The sequence below is a fragment of the Erythranthe guttata genome, chromosome 6, assembly GCF_056151865.1.
Source record: "Erythranthe guttata isolate IM_541 chromosome 6, IM_541, whole genome shotgun sequence".
NCBI lineage: Eukaryota > Viridiplantae > Streptophyta > Magnoliopsida > Lamiales > Phrymaceae > Erythranthe > Erythranthe guttata.
In genome coordinates this window covers 1434664-1453645 of record NC_142538.1, presented here as the reverse complement: position 1 = coordinate 1453645, position 18982 = coordinate 1434664, and the positions used below count along the sequence as shown (strand labels likewise).

The 18982-nt window shown below is 35.9% G+C and overlaps 3 protein-coding genes across 7 annotated transcripts; all 3 read left to right on the top strand.

The window, feature by feature from the left end:
• Positions 1-4604, top strand: LOC105971783 (ATP binding microtubule motor family protein). Of its 3 annotated transcripts, XM_012996670.2 has the most exons (17): positions 16-377; positions 923-1088; positions 1184-1384; positions 1494-1677; positions 1778-1986; positions 2075-2274; positions 2366-2405; positions 2545-2628; positions 2739-2828; positions 2923-2961; positions 3105-3192; positions 3303-3586; positions 3663-3709; positions 3903-3924; positions 4038-4106; positions 4197-4235; positions 4343-4604. In XM_012996670.2, the coding sequence occupies exons 1-17, from the start codon at positions 175-177 to the stop codon at positions 4385-4387; spliced, it is 2010 nt and encodes a 669-aa protein (XP_012852124.2). In that variant the 5' UTR covers positions 16-174; the 3' UTR covers positions 4388-4604. The 3 variants fall into 3 exon arrangements, 2 of the variants coding, with proteins under 2 accessions (XP_012852124.2, XP_088675410.1); XR_016031653.1 differs by lacking the exon at positions 3903-3924 and having other exon boundaries at positions 1-377; positions 3663-3724; XM_088819284.1 differs by lacking the exon at positions 2923-2961.
• Positions 4605-4815: 211 nt separating this feature from the next.
• Positions 4816-9961, top strand: LOC105971782 (U-box domain-containing protein 32). 2 transcript variants are annotated; one of them, XM_012996668.2, is made up of 9 exons: positions 4816-5218; positions 5608-5729; positions 5948-6069; positions 6576-6680; positions 7167-7446; positions 7695-7841; positions 8265-8792; positions 8878-9627; positions 9715-9961. In XM_012996668.2, the coding sequence occupies exons 1-9, from the start codon at positions 5053-5055 to the stop codon at positions 9895-9897; spliced, it is 2403 nt and encodes an 800-aa protein (XP_012852122.2). In that variant the 5' UTR covers positions 4816-5052; the 3' UTR covers positions 9898-9961. The 2 variants fall into 2 exon arrangements, with proteins under 2 accessions (XP_012852122.2, XP_012852123.2); XM_012996669.2 differs by lacking the exons at positions 4816-5218; positions 5608-5729 and having other exon boundaries at positions 6569-6680.
• A 442-nt stretch (positions 9962-10403) lies between these two features.
• LOC105971934 (uncharacterized) lies at positions 10404-17724 on the top strand. Of its 2 annotated transcripts, none has more exons than XM_088819279.1 (10): positions 10404-10713; positions 12147-12363; positions 13369-13505; positions 13674-13718; positions 13800-13853; positions 14815-14919; positions 15058-15264; positions 15617-15702; positions 16118-17094; positions 17202-17724. In XM_088819279.1, exons 2-10 carry the CDS (start codon positions 12183-12185, stop codon positions 17366-17368), a joined length of 1959 nt encoding a protein of 652 aa, XP_088675405.1. In that variant the 5' UTR covers positions 10404-10713; positions 12147-12182; the 3' UTR covers positions 17369-17724. The 2 variants fall into 2 exon arrangements, with proteins under 2 accessions (XP_088675405.1, XP_088675406.1); XM_088819280.1 differs by having other exon boundaries at positions 10510-10713; positions 12136-12363.
• Positions 17725-18982: the final 1258 nt, after the last annotated feature.

The window sequence follows — 18982 nt, the reverse complement described above, 5'->3', positions numbered from 1 at the left end:
ACCCTCTATTGTTTCAATTTCAAATACGACCCCATCAGACAGACGCTCTCGAATTTGAAAACACAACCTACTTCCAACGGCTACTTTCACCAATTACCATACTTTTCATATATCCGCTCACTCACACGCAAAACACACACAAGGATTTTTCTCTCTTGTTCGATTGATTCTCTAATGGCGGAACCACAGAGTACGAGATCTATTAGGTTCAACAATTCATCAAAAAAAGTGCGAATAATTGGGAAAATTAGGGGTTTAACGGGCAAAGAATCTGAATCCCTAACCGAGGATTCGAAGCCATGGATTACAGTAAAACACGCACAAGGAGATGGCTCGTCGGAAGTATCTACCGTCTTTCTCAACACTGAGCCCGCCAGGTAATTTCGTCTCGTTTGATTGTTTGATTTAGTGTTTTTGTATACTCGTTTGATTGTTTGATTTAGTTTACTGCTTGATGGGTAGGGTTGCAGCAGACTTGCAGTACACATTTTAATGATTGTTGAAATAAAGAAGTTGCACTTTTTTATTGAAATTTTAATTCTTAGTTGAAAAATTGAGTTATCAGCTATGGTTTTCCTGATGTTAAATATTGTATTATACGACTGGATTATGCATAATTAACTTTTCTGCAAAGAAAATAATTAGATTTGCTTTTCCAATTTAGGGATCTGTAAGATGGGGTTCAGTGTCTTGAGTTTAATGAAGATTTTAGCTTCTGAATAGGACTCTGATGTATGATTTTGAAGAGATTGGCAAATTTTTACTGCTGTAGATAATACTAGGTAATTCTTCAAAGATTCAGTAATTTGAGTATGTAGGAAAATAAGAGACTGGTATAAAATTCAAGTTGGGAGCTGAATTTTCAATTTTATAGCGTGAAGCGAATCTGATCTTTTATTTTTCTTTTGGAGTCACGTAATAGTCGAAGGGATGGGTATGAGCTGGATTATTGCTATGAACAAAGTGAAGAAATTGGTCAGATGTATTCAAGAGAGATACAACCCTTGATTTCAGAGGTTTTTGATGGCCGAAATGTATCAGTCATCGCTATAGGGGCAAGAGGAAGCGGCAAAACTTACACCATCCAGGTTTTTTCTTTTCTCTGTATCTATTTTCTCTATAGTAGATACTCATGTTTCATTACGGATGAAGTGTATTAATGATGATTTCTTATGTAATGAAGGGATGTCGAGAGAAACCAGGTTTAGCAGTACTTGCAATGTCTGAAATCCTTTCAAAAACAGAGAAATTAGGGAAGTCAGTTTCTGTGTCCCTCTATGAACTGACACAAGAACATGTAAAAGATCTTTTAAATCCCAACCATCCTGTTATCCAAGTACTGGAAGATGCCCAAGGCCTAGTCAACCTGAAAGGACTTTCTAAGGCAAGAAATATATTCTACTTCCGAAAGTTTATGAAGTATAAAACTTAAATTATGTTCTTGTTTGAAACGTTTTTTGATACCTGTGTTGGTTATTTAATGTCTTTTGCAGGTCTCTGTGAAAAGTATTACAGAATTTCATAATGTATACTTTGGTCAGGCTAGTTCTAGGAGTACTCAGGCGAAACCAACGGAGTTACCACCACGCAATAAGGGCTTGATGGTGCATATATCATCTGAAGATGGCAAAGTAAAATCAAAGCCGGCAAACAAGATTAATTTTGTTGATTTAGCAGGTGTCTAATTTGATATTTGAATAAGATAATCGTTTTTCTAATAACTTCAGTAGTCATTTATCTAATTCCGTATGCAATGTCAATGCCATCTTCTTATTAGGCTATGAGGATCCTAGAAAAAGTTGCAGAGATGAGAACACACCAGCTGAGAGTAGTTGTAAGAATAACAAGTTGTTGCATGCATTACTTAACGTTGTTAGTGCTATTAATTCGAATGAGATCCGAGTACCATATCGGGAAAGTAAGCTCACTCGAATCTTGCAAGACTCACTTGGTGGCACAAGTCGAGTATTACTGCTCACTTGCTTGGTATGGCTTTTGGAGATCTACTAGTTGTCTTTCTGTCAATCATCTGTTCATCATCTTATAAATTTGTTGTCTTCTCTGATGAATGCAGAACCCGAAGTTTTGTCAAGACTCTCTGAGCTTTATGAGTTTAATTTCTCGGTCATGTCGAGGCACCAGGCAAGTATTAACAGACTCTACCAACAGGAGTCGAAGTGGCAAGATCAATCCCGCTTCCTTGAGTGCTAAAAAAACGATAAGCCATAGTAGGCTCCTTTCGACAAAGAAGGCTAGCTGTATCTTGAAAGGAAGGTAAACTGCTTTCATGTCGAATTCAACTAGATGTCAAATGAAATTAAGTTGGACTTGCTATTGACACGTATATATCCTTTTCTTTTTTAAGGAAACTCTTCGAGGAAGCAAAATCGGTCAATCCTAAGCAGGTACTTTTATCTGGGCTCTATATATTTTTGTTTTCCAGTCATTTACTTTTTTGGAATGAGAGGCCCTTGTCATGGTGAATTAGATTTGCCCCTAGAATACACTCCATCGAATTATATACTAATCTAAAATAAAATGCAGTTGAAGTGCCAGTCTCGAGATACCAAAAAATCCGAAGTTGTACGAAATCTTGAGTTGGTTGTTGCACCATTTTCACTGGAAGAGGTATGTGAGGTTCAATAAAGTTCTCTTAGTGTCTTTGTCATGCCGAATTAGATTTATTGTCTCTAGAATACACTCCATCCATTTATATACTAATCCAAAATAAAATGTAGTTGAAGTGCGAGTCTCAAGATACTTCAGCCCAAAAATCCGAAGTTGTACAAAATCTTGAGTTGATTGTTGCACCATTTTCACTGGAAGAGGTATGCTAGGTTTAAATAAAGTTCTCTTAGTGATAACTTCGTTTCAATGTCAACAATGTCTTTTATATCGATAATGTTGCATCAAATATGGCAGGTTCCATGTGACAATTTAATTGCAGATTGTTGCCCAAAGGTAGAACTTGACCTGAATCTTAAACTATATCTGATTTGTATAACACTCTATGCCCCGCACTCACAGAAACTTTCAGTTCTATTGTCGATGTAAAAGTAAAATACGTAAATGTTATATTTACTTACATTTTTTTTGTCACCCAGGATGTTTTAAGTCCCAGTGTGGACAATGACCTAGTAGATGCATCTGCAACTAATTCAGATTCAATAGTTCAAATACATTTTGAAGCAGGTACACTACAAATTATACCCCCCCCCCAACCACAGACACACGCACAAAAAAAAAAAAACCCACAAATGTTGATAATAACGTATTAACTGTTTTGTTGTTTCTCTACCTAGATTCAGCTAGTACGTGTGATGAGAGCAACACTTTGCACAAGAAAAATGATGGATCCCCACCACTTAGTGAAAGAATTAGAGAAATAGCTAACAACTTAAAGTCGATATGTGCATCAACTCCATCGGCAGTTAAGATGCCAGAGGAGGTAGTTGCACCATACAACAGTCAATGTCAAGTAAGCTATAATGACACTACGGAACCAAAAACCCCGATTGTGGAACTTTCGAGTGCAAGATATTGTAGTCCTCGTGGCACTTTCACCAACCGCAGTTCCGGGGTGAAGGTTTGTGATGTCACGACTTTCTTCATACAATTCTTTATGTTTCTGTTTCTGATTAGTGATTATTTTCTTGTGACAGCATTCTCTTGTTAAAGAGTACCTCAATTTTCTGAACTCCGCCACCAAGTAAGTGATGTATCAGTATCTAGATTGAACAATCTAGTTGACATGTTGATTCATTTAATTCTTTTTAATTGAAACAAAAACTTATATTACATCCAAAATCATTCATCATCGAATATAATATTCTAATTTGCTGTTAATAGTTTTCATGTATTTAACTATCAAATTATTTCCCCCCTTTTTTTCTTACTTGCAGGGAAGAGTTGAAAAGCCTCAAGGTATGCAACCACTCTTCATGTCGTAAATTTACATATGTATCTATCTATACAGGGGATTCAATCCCTTCTCATGTCTTAAATTGTGTTAACTAATACATACATTATCTATACAGGGTATTGGAGATAAAAGAGCTGGATATATTCTGGAACTTCGTGAAGAATCTCCCGAACCATTCAAGAGCGTAAGGATTTTTTATTTTTTTTACTTTTCTCAATACTATTAAACCTCTATCCTATCTCATATTTGAATGGAATAATATTTTGCTCCCCAGCTTGATGATCTACAGGATATTGGGGTTTCCGCAAAACAGGTTCGTTTTCGAGTTGTCATTCAATCTTCTAAATGCTTGTGGTATAAGCACAATCTCTCTCATTTTCTTTTTCTCTTTTAAATTAAAACTATTTATGTGTTATGCAGGTCAAAGGCATGATGAAACAAATGGCAGCTGACCTCTTCAATTAGAAAAAAACCCAATTATATTCGACCCTTCGAATTAGGAAAAAAACCCGATTATTCAACAAGCAACATAAAGTTGCGATTGCGATTTGGTTTATGTATTTCGATATTATTGTAAGAGGCAGTGTTTTGCTTTGCCACATGATCTACACTCACTTGTGTAGGCAGACATTCTCAATGTGTGTGTGTGTTCCTTAGCAATATGTGCATGTCTGGTTTCTTACATTCATTGTCACTATTCTTGTCTGCTTTTATTTATTTCCACTATGCCACTTCAGCAATAGCCAGAGCAAATCAAATAAAAAAGAAAAGGAAAAAGTTAAAAAGCAAAAAAAGTTGAAAAGTTGATTCATTCTAGTTGGAGCTTTCCGAAACTTTTCCTAGGAGCTTTTTTCTCATCTCAAATTAAGTGGACTTTAGGTTGACGTGTATCCGAATTCGAATCCAATATTTTAACGAAGGCGACCCTGTTTAATAATGCGACTTGGCAAAACCACAAACACCTTGTGGGCATAATAGTTCAAAGTAGTTGGTTCAAAGCCTCACGCATCTGATTTTTTCTTACTCACCGAGAATTTGCCGAACACTCTTTTTCACCAACAATCTCCTTTTCCGCACCTATATAGTATACTATACGCTGATAAGAATTGAAGATATTGTTGATCGGAGAAATGGGGAGTGATGGGGAAAGCAGCGATTTCAGTTCGCCGACGTATGTGGCGGTGGGAAGTAATGTGAAGGAGGGTAAGTCGCTGCTGACTTGGGCACTGGAGAATTTTCAGGGGAGAGATATTTGCCTCGTCCATGTTCATCAGCCCGCGAATTTTGTCTCACTCTGTAAGCCAATTACTTCACTTTAGTCTATTAGTTTATCTGTATGTAGTTTTAAATGTTCTTCGTATTTCCCCTCATGAAAATTGTTGCCGATATGTGTGGAATTTCTGGGTAGTTTTGTGATTAATTCGTGGGTAATTCCTGATGAATGGTTTGGCTTGAATTGGTATTTCTGTGTGTTTGTGTTTGGGAGAGGGGTTGGGTTTTTCTTCTTTAAATGGGCTTGAATTGTTTACTTTTTGTTTTCAAAATTTGTATCAGCATGCGGTTTTACCGTAGCCTCTACTTGTAGGAGTTAACACTTAACATATGCTGTTGATTTTGATAGAATTGGTGCCATAATCCAGTAACCTTTGAGTTGACATCACCTTTTCATTCGTGTGTGTTTGTAGTGAGCGGAAAGCTGTCGACGAGCAAACTTAAAACTCAGGTAATTAAGGGTTGCCAGGAACTTGAACGCTCGAAGATGCAAAAGCTTATGAACCAGTACATTCTCTTCGTATCACAAATGGGGGTAACTATTTTGTGCACTTATCCTCTTGTATTCTGTAGTAAGTTTTAAATCAATTTATTGCTTCTTGCATATCCATAATATGGTTGGTGAAAGCACATCGACTTGTTCCTGATTAGCTTCAACTGTCCAAGTTTCATGTGTACTTCGTCTTATTTTATGAAGTTCTCAAGCTTTATTATCTGTCCTTGCAAGTAAATATCTTCTTAACACTTCTGCAGAAACAGGCAGATAAAGTTTGCATAGAAATGAAAAATATTGAGAAAGGGATTCTACAGCTTATCATTCAACATGGAATAAGACGACTCGTCATGGGAGCAGCAGTAGGGACATTCAACGGAAAGTACGCTGAAATTGCTTTCTGTCGTTTGTTTCTTAGAATTTAATGATACTGAAAGTCCGTGTCTAGAATTTAATGATATGAAATTGGATATCTTTGGTGGGGAAATAATGTCTAAAGTAGTGAAGTGGTGTGGTGAAAACAGGTTGAGAGACATAAATGAACAAAGTTCTTAGTATTTGGTGAAGGCTGGAAAAGTGACAATTTTTCAGTTTAAATGCAATAGTTAAAGAAAAAATGGTAGTATTGTCCATGCTCTGAGTTGCATCTTTAAGCATGGTTGAATAACCGGGGCATTTGATGATTGACAAACACTTCCCTTTGGGAATCTCCCTTACGAAAGTCACTGAATGGGGTTCATCAATTTTTTTTAATTATCAAGTTGTCAGACGGCAGTATACACTACATAGTACTAAAGATTATTTCTTATTATTTTTAAGATAAGATTAATGCTTGTTTCAGCAAGTAATGACCATATATCTACTAATGTGGGTTAATCTAGATTGCAGGAAATTGTCAGAGACCAATTCCAGTAAAGCTATGGCTGTCTACCAGCAGGCTCCCCTATCGTGCCATATTTGGTTTATTTCCAAAGGTTGCCTCATATATGAAAGGTGAGCCAGTTCACAATCGTAGGATAACAATTGAATTGATTGGAGAGTTTTGGAAAGTATGAAGCTGTAAAAATAATTCAAAGGCAAAGGAAGTTTTTCTTTTGGGAAGAAATTTGATGGAGAAAAACTTTAAATTTATGTATTCACCTTCTGTGGACGCACCGATTTGTGCATCGTGATTTAATTACGGAGTTCAAAGTTAATGTTAACATCAATATTCCAGGATCCCATGTTTTCAAAATCAAACTCTGTAGCCAATTTAGAGATCTTCCGGCAAGGAGGCCGAATGACCTAGTCGTAGTACTTGAACCTTCTATAATATCTGTTGGAACATCAAATTAGTGTTTTTCCATTGATTTATTTATTATAATTTATAAAAAAATCTCGTTGGTCTTCTAATTTCTCTATGGAAAGGTCAGTATATTTTGTTTCTTTTAGAAGCAGTAACGTTCTGTTTACTAACCATTGAAATTTCATTTCTTATAGGCCTGTGCGCTTTGATTCTCATTCAACCACAGCTGTGACGCTCTTGCCTTCAACAAATAGTGGTGGAACAACATTAACACATGATCCCAAGGAAAGCATGGATGTCTATACTGAAAATATTCAGCACTTTGAACACCCAACTAGATCAACAGATAAGGTTGTTCCAGAAATGAATCCGATTGTTCGATCAATGAGCCAGACAAGTGGAGATGATTCACCTTTAAATCTGAACATGGATTACCTAGAGCATTTATCATATTCGTCGTCTAGTACTTCACCGGTATGTGTGATTCGTACTGATGGATGTTTACTTAGCATATTTAAATTATTTAGACATAATGAGAGTATATAACGGTGATGGGTTTAACTAATATATTATTTGTAGCAATCCTACATGTAGCTTCTGTATGGATATAATTAGAAGGTTATTTTCCAACCTTGTGCTCTTGAAAGGATTTATTATAACTCATACTTTGGATGCTGTTAGTCTGATCTATAAGGTTTGAATTTGACAAGAAACTATTCCAGGATCTCTTTCGAAGAAAAGAAATTGGTGACCCAAGCAATAAACTAGAGGGCACCATGATGGATCACGAGAACTCTAAACGGAGAGCATTTGTAGACTCACTGAAGCAATGGAGAGCTGAAGTAGATGCATTGGAGGCTGTGTATAAGGTAAATATAAATCTTAGGTTGATTTTGTTATCCTTTAATATATGTCTAGCCATGTGTTCTATTGCTGTTGGTGTTGCATACCGAAATCTATGGTAATAATCAAGATACGTTTTCTCTCTTCTCTCATCAGCAGGCGGCCATAATTTCTTTTTTCAGTGGGTCAATTACGTAAATTGATCACATCAAATTCTAGAATAATACTTGGGTATTCCCATAAAAAAAATCTAGTTTGGAGAAAATATTTATTTCGATGAAAATCATAGAATGACACAACGAAACTATGATTCTCTAATATTGTTTAAAAAATTGAAATGAGTAATGACTTGCAGAAGAATCTGACATTGGACCCGAGTTTCCCAAAATTGGCTTTTACCGTTCTGTTAATAAGTTATTTGGTTCCAATTACCTAAATGAATTCTGCAGGCTGAAACAGAAGTAAGTCTTTCCAAGGACGAGATTAACAGATGTGAAGAAGTCGATGAACTATTACTGATACAGAGACAAGAAATTGAAGCAATAAAAGATCAGATTGCTCAACTTCTAAAAGACCTTCAGCTGATCCAGGACCAGAAGCCTGCGCTGGAAAGCCAACTAAGAGAGTCCAACTGCTCGGAGAAAGAGCTAGAGGACAAGATACTTCAAGCAGTGAATCTCTTGGTAACATTTAAGGGAACACGGGATAAACTGCAGATAGAGTATGATTCTGCTGTTAGAAAAGTTAACAGATATAGGGCATTACAATCAGATGATCATTCAGGAATATCAGACACACAAAATTTTGCAATCTCTTTCTTCGACATCAGTGAGGCTACTCAAAATTTTGCACCATCTCAGAAAATTGGAGAAGGAAGATACGGGAGTGTTTTCAAGGGAACGCTTTGGCATAATAAGGTAGCTATAAAGATGCTGCCGTCTTCTGGTTCTCAGAGCGATTCAGAGTTCAAGAACGAGGTAATATTTTCATAATTTTGAAACTGTACTTTCATTCCTCTGCTTTAAAATCCTAATTCATCGTTTCATCCTTTGTCTGACGCAGATGGAAGTTTTGTGTAGAGTGAGACATCCAAATCTTGTTACACTAATTGGTGCCTGTCCAGAGTCACGGTCACTCGTATACGAGTACATTGGAAACGGCAGCCTTGAAGATTACCTTTCTAGCCCATCCAAGACTTGTTCTCTTTCATGGCAAACTCGGATAAGAATTGCTATTGACATATGCTCTGCTCTTCTGTTCTTGCATGCCAACTATACTTGTAGTGTGCATGGAAACTTGAAACCGGCTAATGTTCTACTCGATACAAATTTCGTTACCAAAATAAGCGACTTTGGCATCTTTAATTTGATATCCGATAATGAAAATCCTTTTAGTTCGAACACATTATGCAGTAAGTATGATCCAGAAACGTTAGCTTACATTGATCCTGAATCTTTCGAGTATGGAGAGATTACCGCTGAATCTGACGTCTACTCATTTGGAGTTTTAATGCTAAGGCTCTTAACTGCAAAACCAGCTACAGATCTAGTGAAAGAAGTGAAATGTGCTCTAGAAAGAGGAAACCTGGAAACTGTCTTGGACAAGTCAGCTGGAGACTGGCCACTTGGGCCCGCGAAGCAGTTCGCTGACGTGGCTTTGATGTGCTGTCAGAAGAATAGCCTTGATCGGCCGGATCTTGAATCAGAAGTCTGGACAGTACTCGAGCCTATGGTAGAGCTGTGCTCTTCCTCTTCAAGCGTGGATTCGACTCAACATAACGTGCCTTCGTATTTTCTCTGTCCTATTTTCCAGGTAGTGAAAATGTGTCGAAATGCATCATCTTCTTCTTGATATAGATAGTTTCTCCGTGTATTAATATCTATATTGTGCGACGCGTAGGAAATTATGAAAGATCCGCACGTAGCAGCAGATGGTTTCACATACGAAGAAAATGCTATAAAAGGATGGTTTAATAGTGGCCACAAGACTTCCCCAATGACAAATCTCAAGCTTGAGAACTGTGACCTCCTTCCTAACTATGCCCTTTATTATGCGATTCAGGAGTGGCACCAAAATGCATGAACTTCTCCTCTAATTTTCCATACAAATATTTATGTGTATAAACCTGCTTTTGCATTATATATATATATATATATATATATATATATATATATATATATATATATATATATATATAAAGAAATTGGAAATTGTTATATAAACTATTGAATTGTTATATATACATCTCTGTTTTTATTTAATTTTCCTCATGGACTGATTCATGAATTCATTTATTTATTTATTATTTATTATTATTATTATTATTATTATTATGATTATTATTATTATTATTATTATTATTTAATATTTCTAACTATGACAAGTTACAACTTTAAATCAATTCATCAATACAAAAAATAAAAGTAATTCATAATATATCCATAAACAAAAGTTCGATAATATTACAATGAAAAAAAAAAAATTCCATCATGTTTTTAACATTTTTCATGGTAGCGTGGATGCACGCGCCTAATTCCTGGAGATCTCGAATTAATAAATAAATAATAAATAAAGTGAGGATTAAAGCTTATAAAAGTGTTTTTTCGCTGTAATTTTACTGTTTCAGAACCAGCTTGGCATATACGTCCTATGTGTGTGTGAGTATATATATTGCCGCTCGCCTTTTTATCACTCCTGATTCTTCGAATTTGTTCTCTCTTTTTTCTCTCTCTAACTCTAAAAGGTTGCGCCGATTCGGGGTTGGCTATTTCCATCTCGTATACATTTTATTTATATATTATATATACAAAAGCATAAATTGCAATTTATTATATTTTTATTGTCTGCGACACCTTTGTATCGACAAGCAAACGCCGGCGATCTCTCCGGTGGTCAGTGGTACGTGACTCTTTTCGCTCTACGGGTAGTAGGTGATGTGGCGGCACAGATCACCTTACCTCAAACCCTAGAAATAGTTTTTAATTGTTCATAGATGTTTTCTGTTCCTCTGATTTTTTTTATTTACATCACACATTTTTTTCTCGTCAATCCAACATCATTTTGATGTCTCTCTTTGTTTTTAACTTCAATTTTTCTATCATCATTTTTACACTTAATGTCGATCCTTCTTTTTTTTTAATTTGGAAATTTTGATTGAGAATAATTTTGTAGTTGATGAAAACGTTGAATACACGATGTTTTTGTTTAATGGAATTTGGTTGTTTGTTTGTTTGTTTCAATTTATGGAGACTGCGTGCATGAAGTGAATCTCGTATAGTTATAATTAGGTTTTATATCAGTTGATAGTCAAAAGTATTTTATTCTACATTTATGTCAATCCACTTGTTTTAATGCTGCCTAGCGCTTTTTATAATTCAATCCATGTTGATGTAAGCGGCAGTAATAAATGATTTTGGCGCTTAGCGGTATGCAACTTGATTAATGCCGAAGCACGTGGCTATTAGGATATTAGAGAAGTAGGAGATAGTCTTTGCTTTTATAAGATTTGGCTGATTTCAAATGAAAGGGGTTTATGCTAGATGCAATTGGCAATTTAGTTTTGTTAAGGAAAGTAACGGCAAACATTTTGTGTCAGTCCCGTTGAAGTGAGTCCATCTTTTGAGATTAGAACAGGTCTCTGTATTTTGCATGAGAGCAGCAGAATGCTCTAAAGACAGAAAATATTTTGATCGGTAGACAATAATACCTGGCAGTATAGTTAACAACCACTGAATCTTGGTTGGAATTTTGGTTGCAGACTTATAGGAGATGCAAATGGTTTTACTTTTGTTCCACCCTCTAGAGCCTAGCTATCTATGGAAGTATATATATATCCCGATAAACACGTGTTTCGTGGACAAACTTCTCTTCTTCAAATTCTAGCACGAGGGCACGACATTCATAGAATATGAAAAGAACTGTATATGTTAACTATGTAACGTTTGGCATGAGAAATGAAGTATTTCCATAATATCTTATCCAACTTTAAATTTTGTACCAAGCTTTTGCTTCATTAAGTAACTTCGCTGATTGAATGTGTATTCGCCATATTTTTATATTGTTAATTGTGATATCTAATTTTTTCAACTAATTGCCTTCTATCCATTTTAATCTTGTGGCCGTCAGTAATTTAACTTCCGTGATCCCATATTCATGAGTTGATTATCTCGCCTGTACTATGGATATTGGATAATGTTTCTAAAATATGTAAAATGAATTTCTCCATAAAGCTACGTCTCTTAAGTTATTTGATAAATATAATATTTCCTTCAATCTTATATTCTATATGGATCATGCATATTTTTTCCTTCATATTCAAAGCTTTTATGCAGTGTTCCCGTATGAGCCTATTGTAATTGGAGCCTAAGATGCCTGCTACAAAGCTCTACTCAAGTGGAACTCTCAATGCAATGAAATCAGGAGGAGGGAATGATCCCCTTGACACCTTGATTAGACAAGCTACTGGAAAGGAGCCTCTACTCCCTTTTTCAAAGACGGTGGAGAGTCCAGTGCAGTGGATTCAGTTGCTCCATGCCTTAGAACAACCAGGTGTTTATTTTAATTATCTTAAATTATACGCTTTAAAACTACCTGAATTGTGATAATTACTGTGGAGAAAAAAGATCATGTGTTGCAAGGGTGTATAGATAGGCTTGCATATACCCTGAAGCAAGGCATCAAAATTTCTAAATATGTTTGGACACAGTAGAGTTGAGTTCCAACTATAGTAATATTTAGGTATGCATCTGGAATTACAGTAATATAAATTCTTCCAAAATCTTTTCTCTTACTCGGCAATTGGGCTATTTGCCAAAGCCCAATTTTTGGCACATAGGAAAAAAAATGACTAGGGTTCTTTGGCCGTATTACTAATTCTACTGCGCTTTCATTAAACATTTTCCTGTTCTCTTACTCGGCAATTGGGCTATTTGCCAAAGCCCAATTTTTGGCACATAGGAAAAAAAAGACTAGGGTTCTTTGGCCGTATTTAATTGTGCTGTGCTGTCATTAAACATTTTCCTGCATAAAGATTACAGTTGTGAGCTGTTGCCACTTCTACCAACATTCCAGCTATCGGCCACCATACGCATCACTGGTCTATCTACATTTCGTGTATGCAAATACGCACTTATTTGCGCCTTCCCAACTTCTTATTTCTGGCATATCTATGTATCATAGGGACACCAGAAGATAATAAAGAGTAGATCACTATATCTTCAACGTGGGTGTATTTTTGGTGTTTGTTTAACTTGTGTTGCTCGCTTTCTATGGTGTTCTATGTATTTTAGTCATTTCAGAATGCTGAACATGTGTACGCATGTAACACAGGCATGTCCAAACTCCAATGGGCTTTGGTGCCAAGTCCAATGTAGGCACCATGTTCCTGCGTAAATGTGCATTATAGAAAAAAATTCTTCGGATATTTATTTCTCAAATCCAAATTCTGTGGTTACCTTTCTTGGATGTCAAAAATCTATCATACATCCATCAGTTTCCATGACACTTATATTTTAAAGTTTGAAAACTAATGTTTGTTTCTTCTTTTACATGCAGATCTCCCTGGTTGGCCCTTGCTCGCGCCTGTGAAAGTTCAAATGCAGAAGTGCGAGAAATGTTCCCAGGAGTTCTGTTCACCAATTAATTACAGGAGACATAGTCGAGTACACCGCCGATCTCTAAATATTAACAAGGTTATATAACTTGTCCATAGCTTCACAAGAAACACGTGGAAAATTGACTTGAAGTTGTGGATATGTTAACTTTTCTATCACTTGTTGGAATTTTTGTGATAATGTTGGATACGTTTTTATGTGTGACATCCTCTAGTATTTCTAATGCTTGTATGGCATTCAATGTAGGAATGTCACAAAAACAGAGATCTATTGGCTGCGTTTTGGGATAAGGTAATTAGTTTCCCTGTTATAGCCATTTCTTGCTATTTCCTCCTATATATTTTCGATTAAGAATGCTGTTCTGGTGTGCAGCTTTCAGTGGAGATGGCTAAGGAGGTGGTGTCATTTGCCGATGTGATGCTTAAGGTAGTCACATGGTTCCTCCTTTTACTCTATGTAATTTATTTGTTAGCATAAGATTTGACCTTGCTATATCTATACCTTCTAACATGATGTTAAGTCAGTTGATATAATCGAAGTTAATTACGTAACTTTTGTACTACCATGCTTGCTGAATGTTGAGAAGCAGGTACCTGAGTACCAATGGTCCATGCAAACCTTCAGTTTGTAGATTCTTATTTTGGTTTGGATGCCGATCTATCAAAATCAATTTTTTTTACTACCATGCTTGCTGAATGTGGAGAAGTAGTACTTGAGTACCAACGATCCGTGAAAAACCTTCACTTTGTAGATTTTTATTTTGGCTTGGACGTCAATCTATCGATGTTGATTTCTGTGATACCATGCTTGCTGAATGTGGAGAAGTAATACTTTTTTTTTGATAAGTCAGTAAGTAGTACTTGAACACCAATGCTTGCTGAATGTGGAGAAGTAGTACTTTTTTTTTGACAAGTCAGTAAGTAGTACTTGAACACCAATGGACTATGCAAACCTTCAGTTTGTAGATTCTTATTTTGGTTTGGATGTCGTGAGAAAGTTTTTAATATGTCGGTTCATTTTGGTTCTTGTGGCATAAAATTTAATTACTTGCAGTTTCCTTGGATTCTTGACCTCCAATTCTTCCCTTATTGCCTACAATTATGGGAAGCTCAAATTATAATCGGCATCATATATATTAAATACACTGGGTTCTGCAGCACTCGTTCTAGGGTTTCTATTTTGTTAAAGAATGATTTTACCATCTTCTTTATCTTCGAAAGACTACTTTACATTTGACTGTGGCAAGTTCAGTGTAGTTGTAAGATTTGCTCTACCCTCCATGAGTTAATATGGTACCTCTTTTTTTTTTTTAATCTTCATATGTAATTATCTTTTCACCTAATCTTCTCACTATTTAAATTTGATTTTGTTACACATTTGCTCTCAGGAAATTCCTGGATCATCGTTAACAACCGCTTTGGCATCCTCTCTCCGCAAACCAGGAGTTTGGACTTTTCCGCAGATTTATGTGAAAGCTGGTACCACACTGTTGGTGAGGGGAACCATTCAGTTTTTTGCTATTGTCATCCCCCCCCCCCCCCCCCCCCCCCCCCCCGAATCAGTTACTCCCACCTGTCATGACCATCATGTCCTTATCAGTTGTTATGTATGAAATTTCCTTTATTCACAGGATATCATCCAAGCGAAGCCTTCCAGACTACCAATATCCTCGCAGGAATTGTTTAGCATCCTCGATGATGCTAGTGAAAGAACATTTTTATGTGCTGGCACAGCTGAATCTATGCAAACGTTCGTTTTTTATGGAGAAACTACGAAAGACAGCACTGACTTGAAGAACCTTGTTGCTACTACTAGCTTCCTTCTTGAACAGAAATTGGTATTTGCTTTTACTTTTTCCCTCGTTACTTTTGGTTATGTCAATTCCTATCAGTGGATGCCCTTTTGTTTACCTGAAAAAGTAAGTTTGCACTGTAATCCAAATTTTGTATAACTTCATCTGGATATAAGGCAGGAAAGAACAAACAAACATGTTGGGGGCGACATTCATAACCAAGCTTTCTGTAGCTTCAACCAAAAAAAAATTCGCTTTTGTGAATAAATGCATTTTGCTGAAGAAGGGAATTAGTTTTTTTCCCTTTTTGTTTGGCATCCTCTCCATAGTCCTCTTCGGCTTAGGTGTTATTTCTAACTTGAATATATCTCTTAAGTCGTTATGCTTTTATAACCAGATGAAAGCATGGATTGCTGACAAAGATGCAGAGGCTTTGAGGTGTCAGAAGCTCCTTGTGGAGGAGGAAGAGGCTGCACAGAGAAGGTAGATTTCATAAGTCTTTTCAAACAACCAACCTTCTTCCTGATAGTCTCATATTTCCCTTATTAGTTTCGGCTTCAGTATCACGGTCTTTTATATGTTTTATCTCAATCAGTTCAAGTACTGTCTTTATTTTTCACTGGTTTTATTATTTTCCATAAGTAAGTTCAGAAATGACAAAAGGATGATAGTTCCTTTAACTATGGACATGGTAATCTGAATATATAAAATTGATCATCTTACTTTAGGAATTTATAAATGGCTTTTGCAATCATTCAGGATATTATGAAAAAGTAAGAGTACTACATTTTCCAAAAAAGGATTATAATCTTTTATGGGATCTTTGGTTTGAGCTCTCTGGAATGCAAGGGAAAGAATTAATTGTCTCCCGTACTTAATTGTTGTTTTCTGATACCAGACAAGCACTGCTTTTAGAGAGGAAAAGACAGAAAAAGCGTCGTCAGAAGGAACAGAAAGTGAGGGAACAATTCGATGGATGCAATGAAGATTTGAATGTCATTGTTGATGTAGTAGACAGACCAACTTCAACTGAAGCATCTGGGCCTTCATCACCTTCAGATTCCAGCTCAAGCTTACCCGATAGGCCGACAAATCTCGATTCTATCTTAGAACCAATGCTGCCCCAGAGCAAGGAATCAGACCAAGATATCGAAGCAAATGTTGATTTTAGCACTGAACATGTCGAAAAAGGGGATTCTCATACTAAAAAACTCCAGATGGTTGTTGTCAATAGCCACCGACAGTTGACCACCAATCGCTGGCAGATTCCAAAGTCTCAAAGGAACAGCCAGCACGGACTCCATGTAAACCCAAATCTTCAGACCTTAAAACCTGAACCTGTACGTAAGCTTGGTCCATCCAAAGACCGAAGTTTAATGAATGGGAGCAAAGTTTGGACCAAGAAACTCAAAATTGATAGTGACGGGGAGAAAACGAAGCCACCTCCACTGCAGAGAGAGATCAGTCACCAGATTAAAGAAAATAATTGCGAAGTAATAATTGGTTCGATATCCGTCGCACTGAATGGTTGTGTTGCCCGGAATCAAGATAGTAGCACAGATGCACAAGATAATGGAAATACACAGCATCCAATAATCCTTAAGAAGAAAAATGCTTCAGAAAAGCCAGTGAAAGCCAATAATGTTCAGTCTGGCACCACTCGAGTGGCTTATAAGCTTTGGAGGCCTCGTGAAATCAAAAGCATCACCCCCGTTGATAGAGTCAATGGGGATTCCCAAATATCTGGCCAAACACGATTCGACGAGGATGCTGGTTGTGATAATACGAAGCAATATAGTGTACGTTCAGATGAAAATGGTGGACAACAGTGTATGCCTTTCTCAAGCAATGCTGCAAAGGAATTTCTTGCAAAGAGTATGTCTATCTTGTCCTATACTACTCCGTAATTCGAATCTAAAAAAAAAAAAAAAACAATTTGAATTACTTGACGAGGCTTTGTTCCTTCAATGATTTTTGTACAGGATGGAAGGAAGCAATCGCAGCAGACCATGTGAAATTAGTCCTCTCCAAAGGGCATGGACAACCACTTCCTGGGTGCTCTGGTAGAAGTGTTCAAGTTCAGTTCAGTAAAAAATCGGATAAGAGTGTGAAACTTAAATACATTCCTAAACAAAAAGCCGTTGCCTAAGAATAAATGCGAGTATACACATTTTAGCTTAAAGCCTATTTTCTTCACAAGATTCCAGTTTTACTAGAGGTCTTTTATATGAAATTTGGAGGCATGTTTTTCTTGAGGAAGTGGATTTTATTTTTTTCCGGGGGGGTAGATTATGTAGGTGTGTCGTCGGGATTATTGCTGCACAGGTGAAGTAGGGTGTTCTGATTTTTTTTTCCCATTGATATGTTTCTTTGATGAATTGGGTTGTACTGTCAATTAGAGAGACTTCATAGACTCGTAGTTACTACACAGTTTTTTAGAACTATTCCATTTATACTAATTTCTATTAAGATTGAAAATTTTGAAATGACATTCTACTGCGTTTATTGCTGTGTCCTGAATGATTTTGAATTAGGCATTGTTTGATTTGTCTGAATGATCTCTGAATGACAGCAATTCCTGATTCGGTCAGCGTTTCTTGTGTTCAACACGTTTGGTTTGGACATCTGAATTAAATGGTTAAGTGCTTAATGATTCAGTTTAAAACATATATCTTATTCAATCAGAGGTCGAGCTGAATGGCTATTTGACTAATTTATCCCATAAAACAATTCACGCCACTATGCTCTCTTGCAATTTCCTACTATTTTCCATTTTAAATATACTATTATTTAATTCTTTGTGTTGGTTTTGTTGGAATTTACCACTTCTATTTTGCCATCTATAGTAAAAAACTTTAGGATTAAATTTATTTTATGCTTATTTACCACTTTTTGTCTAACATTTCTAGTGAAAGAATTAGAATTAAATTTATTTATTCGTATTTACTATTATTCAATTAATATTATTTAATTTATTAGGTTTATAATTACAAATATGTTTTTAAGGTTATGGTTACGATTATGTTTTTGTTTAAATATTATTCGTAATTTTGTTTATTAATGCATATGTTCAAAAAATTTGAAGGTTAATATAGTAAAATTATACGATTCAGACGTAATAAAATTTTAGTTACCAAACGATTTAAATGTTTAGTATTCACCATTCAAGTACCCCTCTTAACCATTCAGATATTGATTCAGCATTCAGCATTAAGCACTTAATACTATCAAACATATCAAACATAGCCTAGTGTTGTTGGAGAAATGAGTATCTTATCATTGTTGTAAATATTGTATGACGAAGAAGATATATACTCATGTGGCGAAAAATCAGATGTTATAGTTGAAACTTGAATTGTAGGCATGTCGAATATATTTCACGGGTAAATTTAGAGGCAAGGTTAAATTACGAAAAAATCCATTACGTTTAGGTAATTACAATCACTCCGCAGCTATAAATGTTCTTGCACGTTCATCCTTACATTGTCAAATTTAGTGGAATTTTCTTGATTATGTGAAATATTTTTCAATTTGTACCCGTTTTATCCCATTCGGGCTTTACATTTTGAAACAAGATGTGTCTTTTCATTTTTTGACTTTTAAATATAAAATTGTGGTGCATCAGAAACTGTATTTTAGTACAAAACGACTGCAAACTAGAGAATGTTCTACATAATCTAGAAGATCTTGTCCCATTTTCGTTAGTAAAATTGTATGTATATACCAAAGAAAATAATCCAATTTTTGGGGTCACTCCCTTGAG